Raw genomic sequence first — 20952 nt, 5'->3', positions numbered from 1 at the left:
TCGCACAGTCATTGGGGGCGGCATCCGCCGTTCAGTCCCGATGTCCGCCCCTACTGGGTATGACCCCTGTCAGTCATCTTCTCGGCCGTGCGAACCCGCCTCCCACCCTAGCGCTCATTGGCCGCGGCCCTCGCGGCTCCGCCCCCAGTGGCTTCCCCGGTCCCCGGAGGGGCAGTGGACTAGTGAGGTGTGGGTGGGCCGCGGCAACCGGGTGAGCGGCGGGAGGTGGGCTGCGGCCCAGAAGGGGCTCCGGAGCAGCGTTCGGGCTTGGGAGCCAGATGCTGGGTTCACAAGGACCGCCGAGCTCAGCCCCAACCCGAGCCTTTAGGGCCTTCCAGTCGTGGCCGGTGCTGGCGTCTCTGACGCTCTGCCTGGAGTACAGGCCTGCAAGCCCAGCCTCACCCGCTTGTGTCGGGAGACCTTCGGGGGAAGTGCCATCGTTGGCGAAGCGGGAGCGGCAGAAGGCTCCGACGCTCGGGCAGCGCCCGGAACCCCAGGCTCGTGGTTACAGTTTCTGGCCGGTGTAGGCGTTCAACGACCCAAATCCACGGAAGCGGGCTCGGGGGGGCAGTGCGGGGGCCGGACCGGAGATGGCGCCGCCGGCGGGCGGCTCGGCCGCGGGCTCGGACTCCGGCTCCGCCGCAGTGCTGCTGGCCGTGCATGCCGCGGTAAGGCCGCTGGGCGCCGGCCTGGACGTGGAGGCCCAGCTGCGGAAGCTGCAACTGAGTGCGGACCCCGAGCGACCAGGGCGCTTCCGGCTGGAGATGCTGGGCGCGGGCCCCGGGGCGGTGAGTGGGGCCGGCGGTGGCGCGCGGCCTGGCCTCTGAGCCTGAAGCCACACTCCCGTTTGCTAGCCGCGTGCTGTTATCTTTTCCTTGCTTCTGTTTCCTTGTCTGTAAAATGGGGATGATGCTAGTACTTCCTTTGTAGGATTACTGTGAGGGTTTCATAAAGTAACACGAGTAAAAGGCTTAGGACGTTGTAAGTAATCGACAAACGTTACCTCGTATTCCTTTGATTATCATGCAGTATGTGCTGGAGAACGCACTGAACCTGAACTCTCCCTCTCCTCAGGTCAGTCTGGAGTGGCCCTTGGAGTCAGTCTCCTACACAGTCCGAGGCCCCTGCCAGCATGAGCTGCAGCCTCCACCGGGAGGGCCTGGGACTCTCAACCTGCACTTCGCCAACCCTCAGGAAGCTCAGCGGTGGGCAGCCCTAGTCCGAGATGCTACCATGGAAGGACAGAATGGTCAGTGCCCTGGAGTGAAGATTCACCAGGCCAGGGCCACTGTGTGTTCTGCAAGAGGGCAGAAGTAGCCCCAACCCCCCAGGCTTGGATGGGGGGAGTAGTTGGGAAAGCTGAGCCCCTCTAGCCCACTACTGGGGTTCTGGGAGCACTCCCAGGAGTGAGGAAGTAGAGAAAAGGAACAGAGACCGAATGGCTAGAGCCTGCAGTGCCAGACAGGTGTGGTTGGGCAGCATACACAGGCCCTCAGGACTGGGGTGAGAAGACAGACTTTCAGAAGCATGGAAGATAGTGGAAGAGTGACAGGCTCAGATTCAAGCTTCTGAAGACTGGTGAACCTTTGCATTCGTATGGGTGATGCAGACAGGGCTGGAGGGAGGAAGGATGTTTCCAGAGATGCTTAGGAGAGGAATTGGCTGGATTTCTTGGAGGTTTGAATGCAAAAGTTAATGGTTGAGAAGCTGGAAGGAACAGACACTGCCGAGGGCCTGTTTGGAAGGGCAAAGAAGTGGTCAGGTTCTTAAAACATGTAGGAGGGAAAGGAGGTAGGAGGAGCTGGGGTTCTGAAGAGGAAAAGTTGGGGGTAGAAAAGGTCAACCAAGGTCACTAGGAGACTGAAACAAGAGGAGGGTCCGGCAGGCAGCCAGTGCATCTGGGAAGGAGTTCACAGATGCTACAGCTGAGCTGGTGAGCAAAAAGCACACAGTGAGATGGAAGAGAGGTCCAGACAGCAGCATCTGCAGAGGGAGAAAGGCACTTTTCTCTCATGCATTCATTGGTTGGTTGGTTCACCACGCGTGTATTCTGTGCCTGTAGTAAGCACTCCTTCAAGGCCTTCGAGATTCCAGGCAGACCTGGTGCCGGGTGCTCGGGAGCCCTGCTTAGCTCAATGGGCAGACAGCTCAGAATATTGAGGCAAAGGAGCTGTATCTGCACCACATGGGCAGGGCGTCAAGTAGGAGGTAAGAAGGAGAGCTGGTGGCATGCTCAAGGCAAGCACCAGGTGGAGAGGGCTTGTTTGAAATGGGAGCAGCCCAGAGTGCCCTGTGCTGATGGCAGAGCCAGGAGAGACATTGGAGTTCCCTGAAAGGAGGCCACCTTGACTGCAGGACTCCTAGAGACCTCTGCTGGTTCTGCTGTGAGGCCCAGGGAGCCTCCTGGCTGGCTGAGAGGGCTTTTACAGGCCAAGAGAAGTGGCCTGGCCCCTGTGGAGGAGGGCTGCAGGTGGGACTGGGCAGCAAAGGAGGCCAGAAGAACTCCAGAGCCCAAGAAAGAGCCAAGTGTAACTCTGAGTGGAGTCAACAGGGATCTCTGGGGTGTGCAAGGGCCAAGACTGGGCCAAGGTCTGGTTTGAAATGTGGCCAAGGCAGGGCCCTGGCATGGGCTGAGGTGAGGAGGGAGGAGACAAAAGTACTGGAAGCCTGAGGTGAGAGGGCAGAGACCTGGGTGTGTACTCCGTGGGAGGCCAGATCTCAGACCACCAGCCCACCCCACATCTTTCCTCCTAGGCAGTGACAGCTTGCCCCCAGCCCTAGGCCCAGAAACGCACCCTGTCTCCCCGCCCAGTACCCTTGAAGTGCCCACACCCAAGGCCCCCCAACCCAAGGTGGATCTTCCTTGGAGCCCTGGAGACTTGATGGAGAAAGGTAAAGGCAGGTGGCTGGAGGGGCTGGGCGGAAGCAGCCAGTGTGGGGCTGCGATGGCTCTCTCTTCCCCTGCAGAAGAGCTGGCAGGGCGCCTGACCCAGGCTGTAGAGGGTGGGGATGAGAAGGGAGCAGCCCAAGCAGCAGCCATCCTGGCACAGCATCGTGTGGCCCTCAGGGTCCAGCTCCAAGAGGCCTGCTTTCCTCCTGGCCCCATCAGGTAAGGCCTGGGCCCTCTTTCTCACCCTGACCCCCAGGCCTCTCAGGTCCCCTGTCCTTACCTGTGACCTCCATTCTGGCCCAGGCTCCAGGTCACAGTTGAAGACGCTGCATCCTCTGCCCATGTCTCACTGCAGGTTCACCCCCACTGCACCATCAGGGCCCTCCAGGAGCAGGCGAGCATGTGGTCTGGGGAACTCGGGTGGGGGTGGCAGGAGGTGGCCTGGGTGACACTCCGACACTCTGGCCCCAGGTGTTCTCAGAGTTCGGCTTCCCACCAGCCGTGCAGCGCTGGGTCATCGGGAGGTGCCTGTGTGTCCCTGAACACAGCCTTGCTTTCTATGGGGTCCGGCGGGACGGAGACCCTGCTTTCCTCTACCTGCTCTCAGCTCCCCGAGAAGCCCCAGGTCAGTCCTTGATTGGGGCAGGATGAGGAAGGTGGAGGGAGTGCAGCCCACCATGGTCCCGAGTCTCACCGCCTTTGTTGCAGGACACAGTCCTCAACGCCCCCAGAAGGTGGATGGGGAACTAGGCCGCCTGTTCTCGCAGTCATTGGGGCTGCCCCCAACCCCTCAGCCAGCCAACTCTAGCCTGCCTAGCCCCCTTCAGGTGAGCAGGGACTGGGCAGGGTGGCCTTCGCACTGTAGGCATTAAAAGTGGGTGAGCAGCAACCGTGTGCTCGCCTCCCCAGCCCGGCTGGCCCTGCCCTTCGTGCACCTTCATCAACGCCCCAGGCCGCCCCGGCTGTGAGATGTGCAGCACCCAGAGGCCCTGTGCTTGGGACCCCCTTCCCACAGCCTCCACCCAGCAGCTCCCAAAGGTACCAGCAGCAGAGGCAGGGAGGGGACGGGACAGAACAAGCAGAATGACCCATCTTTCCCTCCTTCCAGGTCACACGGAGAGAGGATGGCCCTTCCCTTCCAGGCCCAAGGTCCCTGGACCCCCTCCTGAACCTCTCAGGAAACCTCTGCTGATTGCTCACTGGGGTCATTAAAGACACTTCTGAGCCGGCCATGTGCCCTTTCACTGTGCCTTCCTGCAGCCTGGGAGGATGGAGGGCAGAGAGCTCTCTGAGAGGAACCCTGGCAGTCTTGGATGGGTGGGGCCTTCCCAGTGGAGCCCAGGAGGCTACCAAAGAGCACACTTGGAATGGAAGTCCCAAGGCGCAGGGGCCTGGCACCGATTCCCCAGGTGCCAAGGGTGGGCAGCTCCCCCCCCCCCCCCCCCCGCGTCTGCTGACCCCTGGGCTGGCCCTTCGGATACACACCCTGCCCTCCTCTCGGCACTCACCCTCCCCACCCTGGCTGCCTCTCCTGTAGGCTGCTCCCACCCTGCCGCCCCTCACACTCCCTGCTTGGGGACAAGAAAAGCTCTGAAGCAAAAAGCCCTGGGCCAGGGCCACAGACCACTGCCAAGAAGCACCGCCCTGGCCCTTTGCCTACTGACAGGTCCATGGCTGTGTAAACCTGGCCACTCCCAGCTGCCCTGTGAACTGCCAGGAGGGGCCATCCCTTCAGAGATGGGGACCATCCTGTTTACAGCAAGCACCTCCAGCTGCCCAGCCAAGAGACCAGGAGCTCCTTCCAATGACCTCTGCCTGCCTCTCTGCTGCCTTGGCAGGGCTGAGAGCTGCCCACCGCTCCCAGCCACCCCCAGTCCTAGGATCAACTCCTGCAGCTCCTACTTGAGGCCAGCCTATCCCTGGTTGATATGCACCAGGGCTCCCTGCTGCCCTCAGGATGAAAGTCAAGTGGTTTCACTGACTCGTTACTGCAGCAGGGCCCCCCTCTTCACCTGTGACCAAGTACTCACCACTTTAATTAATGTTGCTGTTTTCTAGTTCTCTGCTTTCTGTCCTATATTCAGTGCTGACTGGACTCTCAGCCAACAGTCTGTGCTGGGCAATCCTGACCATACTACACTGGACACCCCCAGGAGCGCTCAGGGCAAGGGTCCCAGTCCCATTGTGTGTATGCGCGCGCGTGTGTGTGTGTGCGCGCGCGCGTACACACACTAAGTTCTTTCAGTTGTGTCTGATTCTTATGGCCCCATGGACTATAGCCCGCCAGGGTCCTCTGTCCGTGGGATTTTCCAGGCAATACTGGAGTAGGTTGCCATGCCCTTCTCCAGGGGGTCTCCCCAACCCAGGAACTGAACCCTCATCTGGTGGGTCCTTTACCACTAACAATACCTGAGAAGCCCAGAGTCCCCTGCAAACCTGTACTCCCATCACACAATAGTTCAGGTAAGTGTGTTGAGAAACTTAATTTATTTCCACAGTGGGTGCTGAACAAAACTGGAGCTGGAGCCCCAGCTCCTGCCCCTCCTCCTCTTGTCCCAGAGGAAGAGGGGCTGGGCCAGGAGGGCCACCTGAGACCTCAACAGGCCCAGTGTGGCTCCCAGGCTTGAGGACTCTGAAGCTCAGGACAGCAAATAGACATTGGGTAGGGTCACTTGGGCGGCCGATAGGCCAGCTTTCGGCTCTTCAGGACTGACCACTTATGCCGCTTCATGGCGTAGACCAGGGGCAGAAGCAAGCCCATCATCAGCAGCATCTGGGGATGAGGCAGGCTCAGAGGAGGGAGGCAGAAAGGACCCCTGCTCAGCTCCCAGCCTGTCCCCAGGCTCACCACGCCCCTCGGCCCAGCCCCTTCACCTTGAGCCCCATGCGTTTGCGATGGTCGTGTTCTGGTTCAGCTGCCCAGCGCAGGAAAGTACACACGTCCTTGGCTACCTGGGACATGGTAGCTGGGGTGCCTGGGTCAACAACAAGTGGTCTAAGGGCTGTCCGAGGGGGTCCCTGCCAAAAGCTTCAAAGGGATGAGACCCAACCCCCACCTCCAGTACATAGATGGCATGAAGATGCCCCATGAGTCTCCTCCCACATATATAGTGCCCCAAACCAAGGAAGGTGCAGGACCTCTTGGGGCAAGAAAACAGGGAAAACAGGACCCAGCCTGCCCATCCCCAGGGTGGGGACCTCTCACCATCATCAAACTCCAAGACCTCATTGTAGATTGGAGGGGCCATGCCAATTGCCTGGCCAGCAAAATAAGGATTGAAGTAGAGGCCTTCTCGCAGCGACACCCCAGTGGGTGGCTCACAGTAGCCCGTGAGCAAGGAAAAGACGTAGTCCTCACCACCGTGCCTGGGACCAGATCGGGGTATCCTCAGCCTCTGGTGTGAGGTGGGCCTTCCCCACTCCCCACACCACCCTGCAGGCAGCCTCTTACCTAGCTCGCACAATGTAGCTGAGGTCAGGGGGCAGTGCTCCATTGTTGGCTGCCCGTGCAGCCTCAGGGTTGGGGTATGGTTTGGGGAAGTAGTCAGACAGCTTCCCTGGGCGCATGAACATCTCCCCATCCTCATTGGGGCCGTCCTGAACCTCCACCTGCCACCAAGAGCCCCATCACAACCCTGCTGTCCAGCACAGCAGGAACCCCAATCCTTGGGTCCTCTGCATGCTGGGTGCCCACCTCCTCAGCCAGTGCCTTGGCTTCATCCTCTGTGTAGCACACGCCCACCAGGTGGCGGTAGGCCACGTAGTCCATGCTGTGGCAGGAGGAGCACACCTGCTTGTACACCTGGAAACCCCTCCGGATGCTGGAGAGAGAGAAGGGGTCAGGGGTGCCAAGGATTCCACCCCACCCGGTCCACCCATAAACTCCCCCAGCCAGCCACACACCTGGTGTGATCCAGGGAGGAGAGGAGGCCACGGTGGGACCACGGATAGCTGGGAGGGTGCAGCTCCAGATCACTAGCACTGACGGCAGAATGCAGAGCCACTGCCAGCCCTGCACCCCCTGCCGCCAGCATGCCCAGCGCTGACAGAATCACTTTCCGGCCCCGGGACAGGCCAGACTTCGATGTTGACAAGGACACTGCCTGCAAGAATCCCGCTCAGCGCTTTTCAGAACACACCCAGTCCTACCTGGGGATCTGAGTCTCATGAACCCAGCTCCGGCCACCTCGCGCCACTGCCCTCCCCGCCGCGGACCCCTCGACCCGCTCCGTCCTCGAGGAGGGGATGTGAGGCGTGCTCTTGGATCCTGGGCCTGGAATCAGGCCGAAGTGAGCAAGGGTGCGGGGACAGGCCAAGGTCACAAGCAGCTGCCGAGGTCAGGCTGAGGTCACTTCAGGACGCGGGCCCAGTCCGAGAGGCCGGGACCAGAGCGGGCCTCGGCGCGACCCCCGGGGAAGCCCCCAGCCCCGCCGCCCCCCACGCTCGGCACCAAGCGCTTGTGCTGCTCGGAGGGGTAGAGGCCAGTCCTGTTCCCAGGCGCCCAAGGTCCGCAGGCGGCGGGGGTCCGGCCGGGGCGGGGGCCCAGGTGCGGAGGACGCTCCCGCGCTGTCAAGCCCGCGCCGGGAGCCTCCCCGCGGTGACCTTCAGCGGGATGCGGGGCCGCTCGGCGGCCAGGTTCAGGGTCAGAGCTCACCTGGGGTGTCCGCAGTGGGAGCTGTCCGGGCAGCGCACCACACAGCAGACCTCGGGCCCGCGCTCCCGGCAGCCCCGCGCCCCGCGGGCCCACCATTGCCCCGCGAAGCGTAGCCGCCGCCGCCGCCATCTTGGCCCTCTTCAGCGCGGCCACCGCTCCCGTCGGCCTCTGCGGCGGCAAAGGATATTAAACCTCGCGATAGCCGGGAGGCGTGTGAGGGGGCGGGGCGAGGGCGGCGGCGGGTTCTGTACATCAGGGCGGTGCACCGCATCGCCTTGCTACTCCAGTCGTTGTGGAAACCAGCGGTTGTTCAAATCCACGTTGCGTCTCTCTGTTGCCGTGACAACGCCCAACTATTTGATTACCCTAGTCCCGCCGCTGGTCTCTCCGAGGATCAGCTGTGCGGCGCGGCTATGCCTAGACGCCCCGAACCTGGAATCCACCGCTTTATTGCACGCTTTCGTCCAACAATATTTCCCGACCTGGACCGGTGGAAGAATACCTTCATTGCAAAGAATTGCCATTATTTAACCAGTCTGATGACCCCCTGGAAGACCCCACTTGCCAAGCCTACACAGCTTGTCCAGGGCTGTTAGCCTAACCACCGAGACTGTTCTTGCAAGTGTTGTAATTTCAAAGTTATTTCCCCAAGGCAATGGAGAACAACTGATGCAAGTAATAGACTAACCAAAAAGCTTGAAATGAAGAAAGGGGATTACAATGTCCTCAGGGCGCTCAGACGGTGAAGAATCTTCCTGCAATGCGGAGACCTGGGTTTCATCACTGGGTTGAGAAAATACCCTGGAGGAGGGCATGGCAACCCACTCCAGTATTCTTTTTTTTTTTTCCACTCCAGTATTCTTGCCTGGAGAATCCCCATGGACAGAGGAGCCTGGCGGGCTACACATTATATGGGGGTTGCAAAGAATCAGACACGACTGAGCGACTCAGCACAGCACGTTGTTTCCAGAATACAGAAGATCCCGAACATAAGTAGGACTGTGTATATACTCATGAAAGACCAGAAAAAGCCCTAAATGCTCACTTCTGGCTAACCTTGAGGCTATGTGCACAGCTGAAGCCTAAAGCAGAGTTGTAAACTGCCTAGTTGAATTCTGAAGCATGTCCCATATGCACCCAGAGCCACTTAGAAAAGATGGAGATTTATTGGTTATGAAATTAAGAGACACTTGCTCCTTGGAATAAAAGCTATGACAAACCTGGACAGCGTATTGAAAAGAAGAGACATCACTTTGCCAGCAAAGGTGTCTCTAATAAAAGCTATGTTTTTTCCAGTTGTCATGTATGGATGTGAGAGTGGAACCATAAAGAAGATTGAGCTTTGAAGAATTGATGCTTTCGAACTGTGGTACTAGAGAAGACTCCTGAGAGTCCCTTGGACAGCAGGTAGATTAAACCAGTCAATCCTAAAGGAAATCAGTCCTGAATGTTCATTGGAAGGACTGATGCTGAAGCTGAAGCACTAGTACTTTGGCCACCTGATGTGAACAGTCAACTAATTGGCAAAGACCCTGATGCTTCAAAAGATTGAAGGCAGGAGGCGAAGGGGGCAACAGAGGATAAAGTGGTTGGATGGCATCACTGATTCAATGGACATGAGTTTGAGCAAACTGCAGGAGACTGTGAAGGACAGGGAATCCTGGTATGCTGCAGTCCATGGGGTCGAAGAGAGTCAGACATGACTGAGCAACTGAACAATTATTGGTTCCAGACACTTAAGGAAATTTCTGTCCAGTCATTTATCTGACCACTGAGCTAACCAGGTAGAGACTTCGCTGGCTACCCATGACAAATAGTAGACTTACTTGACAGAATTAGTTGAGAAAAGTCACTATACAAATGCAACTACCACAGCAGCAACAGTAACAAAACGTGGAATCTAATGTCCAGAATTTCCACTTTGTATCATTAAAACCAGTCAGTCCTAAAGGAAATCAACCCTGAATATTCACTGGAAGGACTGATGCTGAAGCTGAAGCTCCAGTACTCTGGCCATCTGATGCAAAGAGCCGACTCTGGAAAAGACCCTGATGCTGGGAAAGATTAAGGGCAGGAGGAGAAGGGGGAGACATAGGATGAGATGGTTGGATGACATCACCAACTCAGTGGACATGAGTTTGAGCAAACTCCAGGAGATAGTGAAAGACAGGGAAGCCTGGCATGCTGCAGTCCATGGGATCTCAAAGAGTTGGACACGACTGAGTGACTGAACAACCACAACAACAAATCATTTAAAATGTCTAGTTTTCAACAAAAAATTATGTGACATCTAAAAAAAGGAGAGCGTCTGGCCTATAAGTGGGAATAAAAAGAACCAATCAATAGGACCTATTCCTGGGGAAACGTATCTAAATATATTCAAAGAAGGGGGGTGCTAAATATGATATATACATACTACTACATATAAAATAGATAACTAATTAGGACTTTCTGTATAGCACAGGTAACTCTACTCAATACTCTGTAATGAGTCACATGGGAAAAGACTCTGAAAGGGGATGTATGTGTATGTATAACTGTTTCACTTTGCTATATAGGAGAAACTAACACACAACATTGTAAATAAACTATACTCCATTAAAAGTAAAAAATTTTTAATAAAAAATTAAAAAGTATGTTCAATGAGCCATAATATCTAAAGAACTAGAGGAAAGTATAATAATGTCTCATGAAATAGAGAATGTCAATAAAAAGAAATTACAAAGAGAATCCAAATAGAAATTATGGAGTTGAAATGTACAACAATGGAAATGAAACATTTTACTGAAGGGCTCTACTGCAGGTTTGAGTAAGTAGATGAAAGAATTAGCAAACTTGAAGTTAGGTCAATTGAGATTGTCTGGTCTGCAAAACAAACAAACAAAAAAAGGGATAAAAATTAACAGAGACTCAGTGATCTGTGGGACATCACTAAACATACCAACCTATACATAATTCTCAGGAGTGAAGGAAAAAGAAAGAAAGGGACAAAAGGAATATTTAAAGAAATTGTGACTGAAAACTTTCCAAATTTGATTGAAACAAACAAACATGTATGTATTCTACACATATAGGAAGTTAAAGAATCCCAAGCAGGATGAAGTAAAAGAGATTCACACCTGTACACATCATAAATTGTTAAAAAGCAAAAAAAAAAAAAGAAAAAAGAAAAAACCACCCAAAAAACCTTGGAAAAAAAACAGCAAGAGAGAAGTGACTCATCACATACAAGTGGTCCTCAGTAAAATTAACAGAAAATCTCATACCAAAAACCATGGTGGCCAGAAGGTGGTGGTATGACTTGGTTCAAGTGCTGAAAGAATAAACCAGGTAAATCTGCCAACCAAGAATTCTATATCTGGCAAAACCATCTCTTAAAAAAAAAAAAAATGGAGGCAATTAAGACATTTCCAGATAAACTGAGAGTTTGTCACAAACACCCTGCCCTCCAAGAAATACTCAATGGAGTCCTTAGGCTGAAATGGAAAAACACTAGATGATAACTCAAATTCACATGAGAAAATAAAAGCACCGGCACCGGCAACTACATAGACAAGTACAGATGCTTTTTGTAACTTTTTTTTCTATCTGATTTAAAAACTGCTGCATAAAGCAATAATTACAAATCTATGAGTATAAGGAATTCCCTGGTGGTCCAGCAGTTAGGCCTCTCTGCTTTCACTGTCAAGGGCCGAGGTTCAATCCCTGGCCAGGGAACTAAGATCCCACAAACAGAAGAGTGTGGCCAAAAAAAAACCTCTATGTAGACAGACATACTATATGAGATGGAATCTATGGGAATAAATAAAGAAGGGGGAAACAGTTACATAGGAGAAACATTTTTTAACACAATTTAATTTAATGTTAATCTGAATCAGATTGTTACAAATTAAGATGTCAATTGTGATCCCAAAGGCAACCACTAAGAAAATAACTCAAAAAATATAGTCAAAGAAATAACAAAGGAATTAAAATGGTACACTGTAAAATATCTAGCACACACATACAAAGAGAATAATGAAGAAATTGACGGAGAGAAAGACATAAGACACATAGAGAATAAATATCAAGATGGTGGTGGTTTAGTCGCTAAGTCATGTCTGACTCTTGCAACACCAGGGATTGTAGCCTGCCAGGCTCCTCTGTCCATGGGATTCTCCAGGTAAGATTACTGGAGTGGGTTGCCATTTCCTTCTCCAGGGGATCTTCCAGACCAGGAATCGAACCTGGGTCTCCTGCATCACAGGCAGATTCTTTACCGACTGAGCTATGAGAGAAGCCCAAATATCAAGACAGCAGATATAAATTGTACTATATCATTAATTACATTAAATGTAAATAGATTAAAGTCACCAGTTAAAGGGCAGAACTTAGAAAAATGGATTTTTTTAAAGTCATGATCCAACTGTACAATGCCTATAAGAAACACATTTTATATTCAAAGACACAAATAGTAAAAATTTGGAAAAATATACACCACACCAACAGAGTTAGAGGGGCTATACTAATATCAGACAGCATAAACTTTAAGACAGATGTTGATACTAGCGTTAAAGAAGGACATTTTATAATGGAAAAAAAAGATCAGTTCATCAAATTGACAGTTATAAAGATATATTAGACTAACAGACCCCCAAAATACATGAAGCAAAACTGTACAGAATTGAAGGGAGAAACATAACATTTACCATAACAGTTGGAGACTTCAGTACCCTACTCCCAGTAATGGATAGAACAAATAGACCATCAGCAAAGAAAAAGAAGATTTGAGCAACACAGCAAGCCAACCAGACCTAAAGACATCCACGTAACACCCCACCCAACAACAGGAGAGTACATATTCTTCCCAAACGCACATGGAATGTTCTTTAGGATAGATCAATATGTTAGGCAATAAAACAAGTCTCAATAAATTTAAGAGAAGTAAAATCATAAAGTATGTTTTCTGACCACAACAGAATGAAATTAGAAATCAATAACAGGAGAGTAGGAAAATTCACAATTATGTGAAAATTAAATAACATACTCCTAAAAAAATATCCAAAGAAGAAGTCACAGAAAAAATTAGAAAATACTTTGAGATGAATGAAAATGAAAACACAACATATCAAAACTTAGCACCATCAAGAGAGGTGCTAAGAGGGAAATTTAGAATCCTAAACTACTATTATTAGACTTCCCCGGGGATACAATGGATAAGAATCCACCTGCCAGTGCAGGGGACACGGGTTCGATCTCCAGTCCGGAGAGATCCCATGTGCTTCAGAGCATCTAAGCCCATGCACCACAATTACTGAGTCAGTGCTTTAGAGCCCACAAGCCACAAATACTGAAACCTGCTAACCCTAACCCTAAGTGCTTGGTTACGATGGAAAAGACATTAAGTTTGTGGGTGGAAGATAGGAATAGAAAGTCAGATTCAGTGCTATCCAGGATTTCAAGCATCCACTGGGAGTCCTGGAATGGATGCCCTGCAGATAAAGGATCCTATTCATTCTTATCAAAGTCCAGTTTCCAGAAACCCAGAGACAGAAAATAGGGTAATGGTGCCAGGATGAAAGGGGAGCAGGGGTAACACTGTACCCGTGTTACTTTTGTGTGCAATAAAAATGTTCTGAAGGCAGAAGTTGGTCATGCAGGTCTTGGAGAGCAAGGTAAGGAGGATTAATTTTATCCTGGATGCAAGGGGCATCCCTGGAAGAGAGGCAAAGTGGACCTCAGGTCCAGAATTGGGTGAGGGCACAGGGAGGAGGTGCATGCAGAGTAGGTGTTCAGGTTGGGAAGAGATGATTTAAAGGGGACTGTGGCATATCCAGGAGGCAGAGGTGACAGATGTGGCCTCAGAAAAGGGGCCTAGACAGGAGGCAGGACTTGAGTGTGGGTATGAAGGCTGCTGGAGCCTGGACAGGACCCTAAGGCAGCCTGGAGCCCCCACCTTAAAGTCCCAGGTGGAATGGGGTGACTTGGCAACAGGTCTGAGAAGAGCACAGAGCTAACCTGGGACAGCCAGCGAATTGCAGTGCATCTGCAGAAGGCCTGGCTGTGGGGAAGCTGCTGTGTGTCCTAAGGTGGGTCCTGCACCCTCGACCTCCCAGTCATCACCCCTTATACCCAGCCGTGAGCTCCGAGGATGGCAACAGGCCTGACCCCAGGCTTCCTCCTGGACCTCCAGAAGGGCTCCCTCTGATTCTTTCCTTCTTTCATTCAAAAAATGCAGGTGTATAGTCTGCCTTTCCAGGCCCTGGCTCTGCTGGAAAAGTGGCAGAAAGTAAGACAGAGTCCCTGCCCCCACAGAGCTCCTGTTCTGGGGCGTGGGAGGCAAGCTGCAAAGGAATATCGAATACTTATTACTAAGAATTGGTTATCAACACAACGGATACGCACAGTTGTAGATGCATACACACTTTTAGATGCTTCCAGCTGGCAACTGCCTGACAGTTCCTGGGTGACTCAGCAACAGTCCCCCTTGTAGGAACCAGACTGAAGTGTCAGAGAACTCCAAATAATGACTCAAACATGGTAGAGATTTGTTTCTCTTTCTTGCAAATGAAGCCTAGGTTAGCAGCCCAGGCCCTTGGAGGTCCAGGGAGCCCCCCTCTTGTGTCCCCCCACCCACAGGGTGGGCTGAAGCTTACATCTCTGATGTGCTTCATTCCACATCCCCAAGGATGAGAAAAACAGCTGGTTGATATCTGCATGGATTCACACTATTGATGGGCACAATAAGGACAGAAATGGTCTGGACCTAATAGAAGCAGAAGATATTAAGAGGTGACAATATACAGAAGAACTATACAAAAAGATCTTCATGACCCAGATAATCATGATGCTCTGATCACCAACCTAGGGCCAGACATCCTGGAATGTGAAGTCAAGTGGGCCTTAGGAAGCATCCCTATGAACAAAGCTAGTGGAGGTGATGGAATTCCGGTTGAGCTATTTCAAATCCTAAAAGATGATGCTGAGAAAGAGCTGCACTCAATATGCCAGCAAATTTGGAAAACTCAGCAGTAGCCACAGGACTGGAAAAAGTCAGTTCTCATTCCAAGCCCAAAGAAAGGCAATGTCAAAGAATGCTCAAACTACCGCACAATTGTACTCATCTCACATGCTAGCAAATTTAATGCTCAAAATTCTCCAAGCCAGGCTTCAACAGTACATGAACTGTGAACTTCCAAATGTTCAAGCTGGATTTAGAAAAGGCAGAGGAACCAGGGATCAAATTGCCAACATCCGCTGGATCATCAAAAAAAGCGAGAGTTCCATAAAAACATCTACTTCTGCTTTTTTGACTATACCAAAGCCTTTGACTGTGTGGACCACAACAAACTCTGGAAAATTCTTCAAGAGATGGGAATACCAGACCACCTTACCTGCCTCTTGAGAAATCTGTATGCAGGTCAGGAAGCAACAATTAGAACTGGACATGGAACAACAGACTGGTTCCAAATAGGAAAAGGAGTACAAGGCTGTATATTGTCACCCTGCTTATTTAACTTATATGCAGAGTACATCATGTGAAATGCCGGGCTGGATGAAACACAAGCTGGAATCAAGATTGCTGGGAGAAATATCAGTAACCTCAGATATGCAGATGACACCACCGTTATGGCAGAAAGTGAAGAACTAAAGAGCCTCTTCATGAAAGTGAAAGAGGAGAGTGAAAAAGTTGGCTTAAAGCTCAACATTCAAAAAACTAAGATCATGGCATCTGATCCCATCACTTCATGGCAAATAGATGGGGAAATAATGGAAACAGTGACAGGCTTTATTTTGGGGGGCTTCAAAATCACTGCAGATGGTGATTGCAGCCATGAAATTAAAAGACGCTTACTCCTTGGAAGAAAGTTATGACCAACCTGGACAGCATATTAAAAAGCAGACATTACTTTGTCAACAAAGGTCCGTCTAGTCAAATCTATGCTTTTCCCAGTAGTAATGTATGGATGTGAGAGTTGGACTATAAAGAAAGCTGAGCGCTGAAGAATTGATGCTTTTGAACTGTGGTGACCTTGAGAGTCCCTTGGACTGCAAGGAGATCCAACCAGTCCATTCTAAAGGAAATCAGAAGCTGAAACTCCAATGCTTTGGCCACCTGATGCAAAGAACTGACTCATTTGAAAAGAAGCTTCTGCTCAGGTCTAGGGGCCTCTGTAGTCACATGACCTCACCTAGCTGCACGTAGTCTGCGAGAGTCTTTACTCACAGTGGCCTGTGCTCATTCCAAAATTAGGGTTCCGTGACTGAGGGATACCTTCAGAGTAAACCCTGTAGGACCTTATACTCAGCCCTTGTACATCTCATCTGTATCTTTAGAGCCTGACATTTTCTTTCTTTATAAAATGTACAGCACAAGTGATGTTAATGAAAATCAGTGCCAAAATCCAGTTCTGCAAAGGTAAGCTCAAAACAGCTAACAGTCGTTTCACGAGGTAACATTATTTCCAAGATTTGTGTTTTAAGTGACTGCCGAAGTCTAGTTAAAAATGGCTGATCAAGGCCAAAGCCCAGGTAGAATGCCCAGAAGGGGTTTTGTATTAGATGCCGGTCTGCAGAGTCAACAGGGAGACCACAGCAGAGCCAAGACCTCGTCTGCCTTGTAAGATGGGAGCCCGCAGACCAGTGGTGCCTGACTGACCAGGGGAGAGTCCTGAGAGAGGCTAGCCTGGAGGCATTTCTGGGGGTGCAGGGGTGGGGGTGGGGGCTGCAAGTCTTTGCCCAGCCTCAGGATCTGGAGTTTTTTCAACAAGGAAAGTGACTACAAGACAAATAGGCCAAGGGCAGGCTGCAGTTACAGGGGTCTCCAGCACCCTTGCTCCAGCCCATCCCCAACAATCTGGACCCAGGGTGCCCGTACCCTTCAATGCTGAAAAGTCCCAGAGTAAAGCCCTCCAGGTGCTGGCCCTCTCCCACTGTGGAGTCAGGGGCCCCTAGGTGTTGAGGGAGGTCTCCCAGGCCTGGGTGGGGGGTCTGGGGCCTTGGAGTTTCCTCTTTGGGACGGCCCCAGGTCACCGCATTTCAGGATGTGGTGCTGAGGGAGGCTGTCCACAGCTGGTGTGCTCCTTTTAGCACTGAGGCTTGCAGGACTGTACTGCGCTCTCCGCCCTGGCAGGGCACCTTGACTCTCGGCCTCATGCGGCCCTGGCATCACCACTCTGCTTTCCTCCCTTCCCCAACAGGCACTGGACGTCCCAGTCCCTCTCAGGAGGCTTGCCCAGCCTGAGGCCTCTGTGCAGCCCTGCATCAATGCCCTGCCCCTCAGTACTTGGGTTGCCCCTGTCCCAGACTGTTACTTCGGGTGGAGCTGGGTGGGCTCAGCGGCTCCATCTGTCCCATCTCTCATGGGCACTCCCAGGAGGCCGGGAGAGGGGCTCCTCCTGCTGCACCCCAAGCCCACATCAAAGTTCTGGCCGCCATTCCCCATACCTGGGGACTCCTGTGTCCCCTTAGTTCAAGCACTGGAGATGGCACCATGGGGGGTCTCTGGGCGCTGCCCGCCGTGCTTCCTCCTGCTCAGCACTGGACCGTGATGCAGAGACCCCCACTGGGAGAACCCTCCTGGGGCACAGTTAGGTCCGAGTGTCCACCCAGGCTCTCCTCCCAGGCTGGCACTGGGGCCCTCACTCCTGCCACGCGGTAAGTGGACCAGAAGCGGCTGAGCAGGGTGCCGGGGCCTGCAGGCAGTTTCTCGCGGCAGGGCCTGTGGCCCCACATACACAGCAGACAGCGGGCCAGGAGTCCAAAGGACATCTGAAACAGAACTGTTTATTTCCTAGGAAGAAGAGAACATGGGGAACTCCCAGTTGCCTCTGTTACTTCCAGAAGAGCACGTTCCAGAAGAGCAGCCAGCAGGGGTAGAGGCCCAGAGCCAGCAGCGGGAAGAGCAGGGCGCCGTAGGTGTGGTGCTCCAGCACGCCCTGGGCCAGCGCGGCCAGGAAGAGCTGCCAGCCCTCAGCCAGGGAAAGCGGTGCCTCCTGCAGCTCCCGCCACAGGAACAAGCTGCCCAGGAGTGAAGCTGCTGGGCTCGTCAGCACCAGCAGGGCAGCATAGAGCGGCCTGGGGGGGAAGCAGAGGCACCAGGCAGGGAGGAGGAGGAACATGTTGAGGTGGAACCCATGGTAAGGGGTGCAGGTTCTGCAGTGGGGGCTGGGCAGCACGTACCGGGGCCCAGAGGGCTTGGTGACTGCAGCAGCGGGTACCATGCTGGCAGCCAGTAGGAAGCCCAGAGAGAAGTTGGTGAGGGTGATGCAGGCCAGCTGTAGTGCCAGGTAGATGAGGGCTACCAGCTTCAGCGCCATCCAGCCCCTGTCTGGGGCCTGTGTGCTCACCATCCTGCAAGACAAGGAGCTCAGAGACAGCTGCCTGCACGTCCAGGGTGCACCTGCCCATGACCACCCAGCCCAGCTCCTCACCGGTGGGTGTTGTGTGGCAGCGCCAGGCCAGCTGCATAGATGGCCAGCAGCGTCAGCACCACAGCCTCGGCCTCAGCCACGGGGAAGTGCTGGGCTGCCACGTGTTGACCCAGCACTGGTAGGACATAGAGCGCCAGGCCCATGGCCTGGGAGACCAGCAAGGGTGCCACAAGCGAGGCCAGCCCCACGCCCTGCAGGGCACAAGGGCACTTGGAGATGGATCCCAGGACCAAGGGAGTCCCCAGGACCCTCCCCATCCCACTGCAGCTGAGACTGAACAGCAGCAGGAATTACCACCTGGGATCCTAAAAGCTCACCCCAATATAGCAGGAGGGGCAACCATCACCTGTGTTGGAGGGTAGTGGGGACTGGACCCAGAGGTCCCCCCAGCCTCCTCAGGACCCACTCCAGCCTCATGCAGCTGCATCCACAGTTCCAGAGCGTGGATGAGTCAAGGACCTTGATGAGAGGTGTGATGGGCTCTGCCTAGTGGGGGACCCAGGGCTCACTCCTACTCCCCTGCCCCGAGGATAGAGAGCTCTCTCCAGCCTAGAGTGGGGGGACCTGAAGCCAGCCACAAACAGACAGTGGAGGGAGAGGATATCTTGAGACCGAGGACCAGGAGCAAAAAGCCGGCAGCTGGCATGTAGAGGCCGATGGAGACGAAGCGGGAGAGTGCAGGGAGAAGGTAGAAGAAGAAGGACTGGTGCAGACGCTCCAGAAGATGGTTGAGCTTGCGGAACATGCCCTCCAGAGCCCTGTCAGGTGTGGGCCAAGGTCATAGACGGTCAGATCCCCAGGCACCCACTCACTACTCTGCCCCAAGCATACAAAGGGGAGATCAGATGCCACTTACTTGCCCACTGCCACCAGATCATACTTATACTGGCGGAAGCTATTGATGCCACGGAGGGTTAAGGCCTCCACGCGGTAGCGCAGGAAGAGGCCATGGGCACCGTGGGGGCGGCCAGAGGCCTGCTGTAGAACCATGAGCAGCAGCGTTTGTACACTCTGCAGTGGCCCATCTATTGAGGTCCAGTCCTGGGGTTGCAGCTTAGAAGATTTGGGGACAAAGTCAGATAAGCCCGACAAACAGGTCCCATGCTACCCAGGCAGGTGGCCCTACCTTGCCCTGCAGCGTGCATAGCAGCCCCCCTTTCTGGCAGAAGGTCTGGAAGAGGTTGAGCAGGTCCAGGTTGGGCAGCTGTCCATTGAGCCCCTCCACGGCCACATCAAGGCTAGTGACCACATCGCTGCTCAGCTCCAAGGCCACGGCTGCCTGGATGGCCCCAGCCCGGCCCTGCAGGGGCGATGACTGCATACCTGTGGAAGCAGGTGAGTGAGCTGCCAACAAGTGGCCAGTGAGGACAGTGGCCCTGGGAGGGGCCAGGGCCAGGCAAGTGCACCCACCAGTGACATTGACGTCGTGGTAGGCTTCAAGCCAAGCCTCAGTGCCCAGGAGATCGTGTTCTGTCACCAGGAAGATGATGTCTTTGGCCCAGTAAATCTGCCCTAGAGACCAGAAGCCGTTTAGCAGGGTCTGAGGCAGTGGCCAAACCCTCTCTGGCCAGCAGGAGCCCCTGAGCCTCACCCCGGAAGTGGGCAGCAAGAGCCAGCATCAACCCGACAGCCTGGCTGTTGGTAGAGTCAGGGCCACAGGGCACGGTGAGCACCAGGGACTCCGTGCTGGCAGCGCGAGGTGCCCGGAGGATGCCGTACACGTTGATGCCCGACACCATCTGCACGCAGTATTGAGGGGGGGGAGCCTCAGCACGACCGCACTCGAGGCAGCTGAGAGCTTCCCCTTCTAGCCCCAAAATGCCCACCAGTGATTGCTCTGGCCCCAGGACATCCCCCCGTCCCCTCAAGGTGCTTCACAGTCGCAGGCACACCCCTCCCCCACAATACATAGCGCTCGTGGGTCTCATCTGGAAAGGGCAGTTTCCGGGAGAAACTCTGCGTGTAGACCTCCAGCCCCACTGACCGCATCGTCCGCTCCAGCCAGGCCACTGGCAGAGCCCTGGAGACACAAAGAGAGCTTCTGAGCAGAGTTCACTGGCCTTGACTGGCATTGCTTCCCTGATAACCATGGCTTTGCTGCTCACCCCGACTTCCTGCGGTGGGCAGCGAAGTCCCGGGCAAGGCTCCGGGCACGGTCTCCGCCCGCAAAATGCTCCTCCACCATGGTGGAGCCCATGGCGTTCTCCGACATGTAAGTGCGCTGGGTCAGCGGCGGGAAAGCCAGCGCCAGGAACCAAGCGATGCCCGCCACATAGCTCAGCACGCTGCGGAGAGAGGGGCGAAGGGACCACCGAAGCGTTAGAGGTCCTACCTCTGTTTCTGCACTGGGGGTGGAAGGGGCCTATCTGCGGGACCTGGACCGAGTCCCGGGACTCGGGACGCCTGACAGGAGAGCTGAGCCCCAAGCCTGAGGCCCCGAATGATCCCGGTAGGTGGGAGGGGACGGGCGCGAGCGGTCTGAGGGGACTGTGCCCCCAGGGCCCCGCCCTCACCAGAGCGGCGCGTTGAGACGCAGCACGAGGCGGGCGAGGGCGCGTCGGCGCACCGGGTCCGACAGGAGGCCCATGGCAGGGCCGGGCGGCTCCGGGACCCCGCTCCCACTGCCGGTTACGGCGGCCGGCCCCGCGCGCCGCTCCTGTCAGACCCGGGCTCCGCGCCCGCCCGTACTTCCGGTCCCGACGGCCCTCGCGCCGCCGCGCATGCCCAGAGCAGAACCGCTGTGGCGGGAGCGAACCCCGGTGTGGGTTGCCCCCCCCACCGAGAGCGGCCTCCAGGTAGGCTACCTGCAGTGTGCGGCACTGGAGGAAATGAAGACTACGGCCGCCCGAGAAAGCTCGGCTCCAACTGTAATCAGAGAAACCTGATGAATATGGCAGCTGAGAGTAAAACCGGAAGCGGCGATCAGAGCATAGACGCCAGATTTCTGAAGGTGCTACCACTGGCACTGACCGGTCTGAGTGCCGCGGTAGGAAGTG

General features: G+C 54.1%; 3 protein-coding genes across 6 annotated transcripts; 1 reads left to right on the top strand and 2 right to left on the bottom strand.

Annotated features, from left to right (window-relative positions):
* Positions 1-153: 153 nt before the first annotated feature.
* SHARPIN (SHANK associated RH domain interactor) lies at positions 154-4117 on the top strand. 4 transcript variants are annotated; one of them, XM_065903415.1, is made up of 9 exons: positions 154-788; positions 1075-1249; positions 2755-2892; positions 2971-3109; positions 3194-3284; positions 3362-3515; positions 3599-3717; positions 3800-3928; positions 3999-4117. In XM_065903415.1, the coding sequence occupies exons 1-9, from the start codon at positions 591-593 to the stop codon at positions 4080-4082; spliced, it is 1227 nt and encodes a 408-aa protein (XP_065759487.1). In that variant the 5' UTR covers positions 154-590; the 3' UTR covers positions 4083-4117. The 4 variants fall into 4 exon arrangements, with proteins under 4 accessions (XP_065759487.1, XP_065759489.1, XP_065759486.1 ...); XM_065903414.1 differs by having other exon boundaries at positions 155-788; positions 2968-3109; XM_065903416.1 differs by lacking the exon at positions 3800-3928 and having other exon boundaries at positions 155-788; positions 2968-3109.
* Positions 4118-5358: 1241 nt separating this feature from the next.
* Positions 5359-7713, bottom strand: CYC1 (cytochrome c1). Its single transcript, XM_065902764.1, has 7 exons — positions 7545-7713; positions 6794-6993; positions 6585-6711; positions 6342-6499; positions 6096-6256; positions 5765-5865; positions 5359-5663 (listed from the first exon to the last, which is right to left on the bottom strand). Exons 1-7 carry the CDS (start codon positions 7671-7673, stop codon positions 5559-5561), a joined length of 981 nt encoding a protein of 326 aa, XP_065758836.1. The 5' UTR covers positions 7674-7713; the 3' UTR covers positions 5359-5558.
* A 9578-nt stretch (positions 7714-17291) lies between these two features.
* On the bottom strand, positions 17292-20665 carry GPAA1 (glycosylphosphatidylinositol anchor attachment 1). Its single transcript, XM_065903163.1, has 12 exons — positions 20470-20665; positions 20062-20241; positions 19865-19976; positions 19548-19695; positions 19367-19468; positions 19083-19279; positions 18813-19009; positions 18561-18714; positions 18303-18398; positions 17957-18147; positions 17706-17876; positions 17292-17600 (listed from the first exon to the last, which is right to left on the bottom strand). The coding sequence occupies exons 1-12, from the start codon at positions 20541-20543 to the stop codon at positions 17357-17359; spliced, it is 1866 nt and encodes a 621-aa protein (XP_065759235.1). The 5' UTR covers positions 20544-20665; the 3' UTR covers positions 17292-17356.
* Between the last annotated feature and the right edge of the window lie 287 nt (positions 20666-20952).

The sequence above is a fragment of the Muntiacus reevesi genome, chromosome 12 (genome assembly GCF_963930625.1).
Source record: "Muntiacus reevesi chromosome 12, mMunRee1.1, whole genome shotgun sequence".
Lineage (NCBI taxonomy): Eukaryota > Metazoa > Chordata > Mammalia > Artiodactyla > Cervidae > Muntiacus > Muntiacus reevesi.
The sequence above is the reverse complement of the archived record's forward strand: the minus strand, read 5'-3'. Positions and strand labels throughout refer to the sequence as shown.